This window comes from Microchirus variegatus, assembly GCF_963457635.1.
Source record: "Microchirus variegatus genome assembly, chromosome: 3".
Lineage (NCBI taxonomy): Eukaryota > Metazoa > Chordata > Actinopteri > Pleuronectiformes > Soleidae > Microchirus > Microchirus variegatus.
This window is the reverse complement of record NC_139804.1, coordinates 38002657-38012120: the sequence shown is the minus strand read 5'-3', so window position 1 is coordinate 38012120 and position 9464 is coordinate 38002657. Positions and strand designations below refer to the sequence as shown.

At 42.5% G+C, this 9464-nt stretch overlaps 1 protein-coding gene across 1 annotated transcript; it reads left to right on the top strand.

The window, feature by feature from the left end:
- Positions 1 to 909, top strand: LOC310925198 (odorant receptor 131-2-like; the record flags this gene model as incomplete). The annotated part of the gene is made up of 1 exon (XM_083887080.1): positions 1 to 909. The coding sequence occupies one exon, from the start codon at positions 1 to 3 to the stop codon at positions 907 to 909; it is 909 nt and encodes a 302-aa protein (XP_083743206.1).
- Positions 910 to 9464: the final 8555 nt, after the last annotated feature.

Here is a 9464-nt window from a genome sequence, read left to right as displayed (position 1 = left end):
ATGTCAGCCAATAACACTACACTGTCTGCAAACGATGACTTAATTGCAGTTGAATTCGTCATATCACTTTTCCTTTTCATCAACTTTACGCTGATCACAGTCTTTTTCATGAAGGATTTCTTCTACACATCCATGCGCTACATCTTCTTTGCACTGACTCTCATGTCTGATTGTATGAGTTTAATCCTGAGTGATGTTCTGCTCATTCTAACCTACTTTGAATTCAGCATACATATGTCAGCGTGTCTTGCCGTGTATGTGGCTGTGAATTTATACACTTTAGTCACTCCTGTGACTCTGACAGCGATGACGCTGGAGCGCTTTGTGGCCATTTGCATGCCACTGCGACACGGAGAGATGTGCTCCGCGCGCAGCGCTCTGCACTGCATCATCATCATTCACTGCATCAGCGCTCTGCCCGATGTGATTTTTCTCTCCACCTTTTTTGCGACTGCGAGCCACAGCTACTACACCCAGAGCGGTTTGTGCGCTGTGGAGAATTTCATGCTCCACCCCTGGCAGGGTCATCTTAGGTCTGCAATAAATCAGTTTTACTTCCTGATCATGTGTATCGTAATCATGTTCTCGTACTTTCAAATAATGAAGGTGGCCAGAGCTGCATCAGGACAGAACAAGAAGTCATCATGGAAAGGCCTCAGAACTGTGGTTCTTCATGGCTTTCAGCTGCTCCTCTCTCTTTTCCAGCTGTGGTGTCCTTTCATTGAAGCTGCTGTGCTTAAGATTGACCTGATGCTCTATGTTGATGTCAGGTACTTTAATTACATCGTGTTCGTTCTCGCTGCGAGGTGTTTGAGTCCTCTCATTTACGGCCTCAGGGATGAAAAGTTTTTTGTTGCTCTAAGAAACTTTGTTCTTTGTGGTTTGTATAAGAAACAATTGTCAAATTAATTGTGACTGACCAGTGAAAACTACAGAATATAGCACGTCTGCCTCTTTTTATTTCGGTAAAACACACTGAGTTCCTGCTGTGAATGAATGATGTGCTGTACAAATTCATTTGAATTGTCTTGCCTTCATAGAAACAGCTAAATATCAAGTCATTATGGCAAGAACAACATAAATGCTCAAATATATGTGTCCAATGACACTGACACTTTATTTAAATCAATGAAAACATAATCCTTGCAGATTTATAAACAACATTTGTTCATATTTCAACCTCAGCTGCAGGACCTCTCTCTTTTCATTGTTTGTGATCACTTTTATGCATCACTGTTAAGAGCAACTTGTGATATATATTGATGAAAGTGATGCTTGTTTTGAAAATAAATGCTGTTATAAGCATGGTTTTGGATGTGCATGTGTGAATTATTACATAAACTTACACCATTACTCACATGAATATACAATATACATATACAGCTTTTAATGTTAAAATAATACAATACAAGTTACTATTATTTCACATTGTATTTAATCAAAAAAAGAGTCCCAAATATAAGGCTGTTCACAGGCCATGCCCCATCCGCGGAGGTTCGCACCGCGGTGTCTTGCAAGAGAAACTTGACTCACTGTCGCAGACAGCTGAGGGGGAAAAGTAGTTCTGTCTATTTACCAGAGGTGGAAAAAGTACTCACATATTGTACTCAAGTAAAAGTACCAATACTGTGATTAAATATTACTCAAGTAGAAGTAAAAGTAATCATCTGAAAATGTATTCAAGTAGAAGTAAAAAGTAGTTCATTTGAAATGTACTTTAAGTAAAAGTTACTATGTTACTTTGCGTGGGGTGTGAGGGTAGTAGAAATATGACAAGGGGTCAGAAATCCAAAACTATTTTGGAGCTCACGCACCTGGTGCAACACAGGATAATACGTCACTTTTGAAAATAATTGAAAAATGGGTCTCTAAACAAATCATTGAATTCCTCGGCAATAGCCAAACACCTTTACATCCCATGCAGTTTGGGTTTTGGCCACACCACTCTACAGAGACAGCTTTGGCCATTTTCATGGAAAAAATAAAATGCCAGCTAGATAAAAACAGATGTGTCGGTGCCGTATTCCTGGACTCAAAAAGAGCTTTTGACACCGTCAATCACAAGGTGCTGCTATATTTAAATGATCTCGCTTCAATTTTTCTGTTCAAACTGTAATTTGGTTTCAATCATACCTATCAAATAGAGAACAATGCACTGTGATAGATGGGGCCAGTTCTACTTACATGGGTTGCCCAGTGGGAGTCCCTCAGGGGTCCATACTGGGGCACATTTTATTTTCATTATATGTTATTGATCTACCTGAACAATGTTTACATGTTAATGTCCAGCTCTATGCGGACAATACTGTAATTTTTACTGACGCAAAAAACCCTGAGGAGACAGCACGGGTGCTTTCAACCGCTGCTGGGTTACCAGAGCAGTAGTAAACAGGGACGTTGAGGTTCCCTTTAGGAAAACCTCCTTCAGCCATATCTATTAAAGGTAGTGCACTATGGAATACAATACCATCAACTATAAGGGAATGTCCCACTCTGGCCACTTTCAAGAGCCACGTTAAAGCGTGGCTTAGAACTAACCAAACATGCAATCACCACTAAACATACTAATATACATACATGTTTCTTGTTGTTTTGTATATCTAGTTTTATTATGTATATATTGTGTTCTTTTTATTCCAACATCAACCTGCCTAATATGGACTACAGATGGAAATTTGCCCCTGTGCTATAATCTGGCGCATTTACATGTACTTTTGTATATGTTCATTAATGTGCATTATCCTGAAATAATAAATAAATAAATAAAAAATCGCATCATCATTCGTCTGGTTCTGGTGTATATTTTCCCCCTGTAGTGCTTCATTGTGCTGAATTTTTATTTGTATTCAGTAACGGATAGGATTTATAAAGTAACTAAGTACAATACTTGAGTCAATACGTACTGAAGTAAAATACGAAATCCTGATTTAAATTGTACTTAAAAAATACAAAATACACAAAAAAAGTATTCAATACAGTAACTTGAGTAAATGTATTTCGTTACTTTCCACCTCTGCTATTTATGATGCTAAAAACTTGGAAAGGCAGACAGAGATTTGATAAAAGCTAACTGTTGTCACTGGAAGACACAAGCCGTGTCCCAATCAAGGGACTGGAACCCTACTCCTGAGGACCTGGAAGTCAAGCGCTGCGAAATGGGACGGTCCAGTCTACCCACCTCACTGGTTACGTCTTCTTCTTCTAATCACAGCAGGCGGTAGACTACACTTGGCGGTCACGTCACTAATTCTTCCCTCTTGCTCGCTTAAAGAACGTTTCTAATATCAGAAGAATTAATTATTATTATCATTATTATATTTTATATCATATTTATTATTTGGACAATAGTTGTCCGCAGGCGAGCACCTGGTGGCCGGGTCTTTGCTCGCGGGACCCGGCGGGGCTCAGCCTGAAAGAGTGACATGGGCGCCTCTTCAAGTGGGCTCACCACCTGCATAAAGGGTCATAAGGGGCCGATGCAGTGTGATTTGGGTGGCAGTCGTGGGCGGGGGCCCCGACAGCCCACTTGCGGGACAACAACTCTAGCTATGGGGACATGGAATGTCACCTCGCTGGGGGGGGGGGGGGGGGGAGAGCCTGAGCTTGTGCGGGAGTTGGAGCGGTGCCGACTAGAAATAGTCGGGCTCACCTCCACGCACAGTCTGGGCTCTGGAACCCAACTCCTTGAGAGAGGCTGGACTCTCTACTACTCTGGAGTTGCCCAAGGTGAGAGGCGGCGAGCTGGTGTGGGCTTGCTTATAGCTCCCCAGCTCAGCGGACATGTGTTGGAGTTCTCTCCGCAACAACAACGCAGTAATGCGTTATCGTGCGATCTTCCGTGAATACCGCTGGCTCCCAAGGCATCCCACCGCTGCTGTAACGCGCCCGATGGGGATTGCCGCTGGGCAGAGTTTGAAGCAGATCCGCGCCGCTGACATGCCACGGCAGTAACGCGTCCAATGGAAATCCGGGGTAAGACTTTGGATATGGGTTTTGCATGGCCCGATGGTGTGCATACTTGATTTTCTAATTTTTGGGAGGAATTTTAATTTTCACTGATTTATCATGTTGCACTAATATTGCTGATTTATCACACTACACCAGGCAGGCAGTGGCTCATCAGCAGCAGCTGCGCTGTGTGGAGCGGGGAGGTGAGAGTGAAGGATCTGAATGTTTCCCACCATTATAATGATCCTGGAGGTCTGCTGAATGTGTGAAATGTAAACACAGCTTATTTTATGTAACTGACAGAACAGTGAATGATTATGGGCGAGGCCCTATATAATAACTATGCTATCATTATATGTACCATGCCATTCCCAGACACTAGGTCTGGACCGTCCAAACTTTGGAGCTCTGTGAGACAAGTTGCTATATGAACTCTATCTCTTGTGGAAATGTTTGCAGAGAAGAAACTGTGATACTTTTGCATGACAAGCAGCTAATTTGGTGACTTCATAGCTTGGCTCAAGGCCAGGCCAGGATTTCCCACAGTGATACCAACTACAGGCATTTCATCCCAGCGTCTGAACGAAGTTGTGTGCAACAATGCTCAGCCAGGGTTGATGTTGAAAAGAAATGGCCATAAATTCTGCCTTTTTGGCGTATCATGAGGCAATTGTCCCCACCTTTTATTTATAAAAACAAATTGCTTGAGTGCAAGTTCTTTCCAAGAAAGTGTTGGTATATGGGTCAATGACATGACGTGCATATTTTGTGTCCAAGTCCATCATATAAAAAAAACATAATTTAATCTTTTCATGATATGACATGACACTTATTCAATGTCTTAAATTTGCAGTAAATTCAAATATTATATTATTTTTATGTTTTGGCTTCTCAAACCCCTAAGATATCAGGTGATGCAGCTGTCCGAGCAAGTGAACAGACTAAGAAAACTATTAAATATTTTATTTTAATAATGATAAACTCAAAATAAAATACTCATTATTTTATGTTTGAAGTCTTTTGAATAATGTTTTTCCCTAATATCAATAGTTTTAAAGCTGCTAAAATAACTGCAACACTTTTGTCCAGCAATTTACATTTCCTAAATATCAGGGTGGTGCAACCATAAACATTGGACTTTATTTTGAAGTCAAGACACAATAGCTGAAAACTAAATGTTGCATCATCCAGAGGAAACCCAGAGACCCTTGGGACTAAGCTAAATGGTTTGTAGAGCTCTGTCAAATACTGATAAAAATAACTACTTCTACAACTATATGTAGGTTGGTACACTTTCCATGTCAGGTGGTCCAACCAATGTAAAACTTTTTTTTTTTATCATAAAACTCTTTGTTTTTTAAAAAAGTGTTCTGTGTGAACAGCACAACCGTTAATCAGGTGGCACAACTAGAATGCCTTTATTGTCATTATACAAGTTGTACAACGAGATTTACTTGACTTCACCTTGAAAGTGCATACAGCTAACAACGAAGAACAATAACAACAACAACAACAACAACCAGAGTATGGGTCAAGGACATTAAAAAGAAAAAGTGACCCTAGTTAGCGTGAGATGGGTTTTCAGTTGCAGCGTACTACATTAAAAGGATATACAGCCATCAAATTCTTATTGCACAATATGAAATAGCAGGTCTGTAGCAGGGTTTAAATATAAAAAGTGCATTTCTATGGGACGTGACCCATAGCAGGGTATAAAACATAATAAATAAGACTATTTCCACAGTATGAAATGTAATTTTTTTTTTTTTTTTTTTTTTTTTTTTTTTAACAGTATATGAAATATAGAAATATAAATATCACAGTGTGAGATATGATTTTATCAGCATATAGAATATAAATATCACAGAGTGAAATGTAATTTTGCAGTATATAAAAATAGAAATATAAACATTTACACAGTATGAAAGTGATTTTAGCAGGGTACCATTTAAAAATATAGATATTGCACAGTTTGGAATGTAATTTAAGCAGGATAAAAAATCTGTGTATACAATATAAGTAGTGCACAGTATATAAGTATTGCCTAGTGTGGAGTAAATTATTAAATAAATAAGCATTTCAGCATGAAATGTAGAGTATTGCACATGCCAGAATGTGTGAGAGTATGTGGTAGAGGTAGGATGGTCAGTGCATGTCCATGTTCAGTGTGGTTATGGCTCTGGGGAAGAAGCTGTCCTTAAGTCTATTTGTCCGAGCTCGGACACACCTGTAGCGTCTGCCAGAGGGCAGCATGTCGAACAGATGAAAGCCGGGGTGGGAACTGTCCTTAGCAATGTTCCTCGCTCTGTTCAGGCAGCGAGAGTGGTAAATGTCCTTTAGGGAGGGGAGAGTGCAGCCGATGATCCTCTGTGCTGCGTTGATGACTCTCTGAAGACCCTTCCTGTCTGCTTCAGTGCAGCTGGTGTACCACACTGTGATGCAGTACAGCAGCAGGCTCTCTATGGAAGAGCGGTAGAAGTTCACCAGCAGCTTCTCATCCAGGTTGTTTTTCCTGAGCACTCTCAGGAAGTGCAGGCGTTGTTGGGCCTTCTTGGTGATCTCCGTGATGTTCGGGGTCCAGGAGAGGTCAGCCGAGATGACGGTGCCCAGGAACTTGAAGGTCTGGACCCTCTCTACACAGACACCGTTGATGTAGAGGGGAGCTGGGTCTGCGCGGTGCCTCCTGAAGTCGATGACGATTTCCTTTGTCTTTGTGGCATTCAGTGCCAGGTTGTTCGCTGAACACCACGTTGTCAACTTTAGGATCTCATCCCTGTAAGCAGACTCATCTCCCCCTGAGATTAGTCCAACCACAGTGGTGTCGTCTGCAAACTTGACGATGGTGTTACCAAGGTGGGTTGGGCTACAGTCATGGGTGTAGAGGGAGTACAGTAGTGGGCTCAGCACACACCCCTGTGGAGAGCCGGTGCTGAGTGTGCGGGTGGAGGAGATGTGGTTACCAAGTTTAACAGTCTGTGGACGGTTCGTGAGGAAGTCTTTTATCCATGAACAGGTGTGTGGGTGGAGGCCTAAATCCACAAGTTTACTGACCAGAATGTCCGGGATGATTGTGTTGAAGGCTGAGCTGTAATCAATGAAGAGTAGCCTCACATAGCTCCCCTGGTGTTCCAGGTGGCTCAGCGCAGTGTGGAGAGCTATGGCTATGGCATCCTCCGTGGATCTGTTTGCTCTATAAGCAAACTGATGTGGATCGAAGGTCTGAGGAAGGCTGTCTTTGATGTGGTGAAGAACCAGCCTCTCAAAGCACTTCATGATGACCGGTGTTAGGGCGACTGGGCGGTAGTCGTTGAGGCTGTCTGTGGATGATTTCTTGGGCACGGGGATGATTGTAGCTGTCTTCAGGCAGGATGGGATGGTGGCTTGAGACAGGGAACGGTTGAAGATGCAGGTGAAAACTTGTGAGAGCTGGTCTGCACAGGCTTTGAGCACCTTCCCTGGTATCCCGTCCGGGCCAGCTGCCTTCCTTGGGTTTACTGCTCTTAGCACCCGTCTCACTTCAGAATCCTGTACAGTCAGTGTGACGGTGCTGGGTGCTGGTGGCTGCGGAGGTGGTGAGGCTGTATGGGGCTCAGTTTTCTCAAATCTTGCGAAGAAGCAGTTCAGCTCCTCTGCCAGCGAGGCGTCTGGGTTCCCAGGTGTGGTGTTACAGCCCCTGAAGTTTGTGATATGCTGTATGCCTTGCCACACCTGTCGCGGGTTGTTATCAGAGAGGTGGTCCTCTATCCTCTTCTTGTAGGCCGACTTAGCATCCTTGATTCCTCTCTTCAGGTCTGCTCTGGAGGCACTGTACAGTTCCCTGTCACCTGACTTGAAGGCAGCGTCACGCTTCCTGAGCAGCATTCGGACCTGGCTGGTCATCCAGGGTTTCTGGTTGGGAAAAACCCTGATGCTCTTTTCCACAGTGACGTTCCCAATGCAGTACCTGATGTATGACAGTACTGCTTCTGTGTGCTCTGCCAGGTCCTGGTGTTCAAATACCTCCCACTGAGTGTTCGCATAACAGTCCTGTAGCTGAGAGAGTGCATCGTCCGGCCAGGTTGTAACAGTCTTTTTGAGAGGTGTAGTTCTCCTCCTGAGAGGGGTGTATGCCGGGGTAAGGAGCAGAGAGAGGTGATCTGACTGGCCTAGATGAGGTTGTGGTATGGCTCTGTATGCATGCTTGATGTTAGAATAAACATGATCCAGTGTGTTTGCACCCCTGGTTGGACACTTAACGTGCTGAAAAAATTTCGGAAGAACCGTCTTAAGGTTCGCCTGATTAAAATCTCCAGCTATAATGTGAACTCCGTGTGGGTGCGCGCGCAGCTGTGTGTTTATTGTTTTTAGCAGGCTAGCGAGAGCTATGCTAACGTTAGCATCCGGAGGTATGTATACAGCTGTAACTATCACTACTGTTAGCTCTCTGGGTAAATAATGTGGTCTGCATTTAACTGACATGTATTCTATGTCCGGGGAACAGTGTTTCCCGGACATCTCAAAGTGTGTGCCATGCAAGGAATGTCACTTTATAATGCTATTCAAGGCTCTAAGGTTATCGCTGACACTTCTAGAATGTTTATTAGTTTTGAATGGAAAGATATTACACACATTAAATCATTTTGCATGATAATTTGTACATTTTAGATGCCACTATCACTATCAAAATTAGCATGACACATGTTAAGTATTAACAATGATCCAGCTGACAACTGTGCTTTGATTACGAACTACACATGCTCATAACATCTAACACATACAGTTGCACCTGCTGGAAAGTTCTACAACAGTTATTATTATTATTACAGGGATTCCCCCAGTGCATTATAAGCCTGGTCGGCCGCTAGGGTTTACTTGCCCCCCACCAGGCTAAGAGTTGTTGTTGTTTATTTATTTTAAAATATTTTATACACCACAGATTTTTCTAAACCAGGGATCAAGGCCTCTGCGCCCCCATGTAATCGGTGAGCGCTCCCTTGTCCATGTGCTGATTGAAACTCAAGTTACACCATCCAATACGTCATTATTACGGTTACATTGTTGCTGTCAATAAATATGTTTTATTTAGGGATGCACTGATAATTTGGCGGCCGAAACACAGCAAGTACACTATGGAACAGCACCTATTAAATGCAGGAACGTCTCTTTGCGCTAAAACAATACTTGGTTGCATACGGAGCAGATTATGAACTCCCTGCGACATTGACTTCACACCAAAGAACATTCTCTCTCTCTGAGCAGTTAACTTAAGATATCAGCTCATCTGATGCATCTGTTATTCTCTTAATTGCAGCACTAAAGCGTCTTCTACACAAAGATTGAGAACATGGAGTGAAAACAATGAAAAGTGCACTCTGCTCTTAAGAGTCTGTCACCACGTTTTATTAACATCTACCCAGATCCCCTGCACTTCATTGCGACTGTACTCGATCCTTATCATAAAGATGTAATGTTATGTGAATTGTTTTTGATGGGTTAGGGTTAGGTTTAACTGATGTCTTAAACTTATGTTACTATTT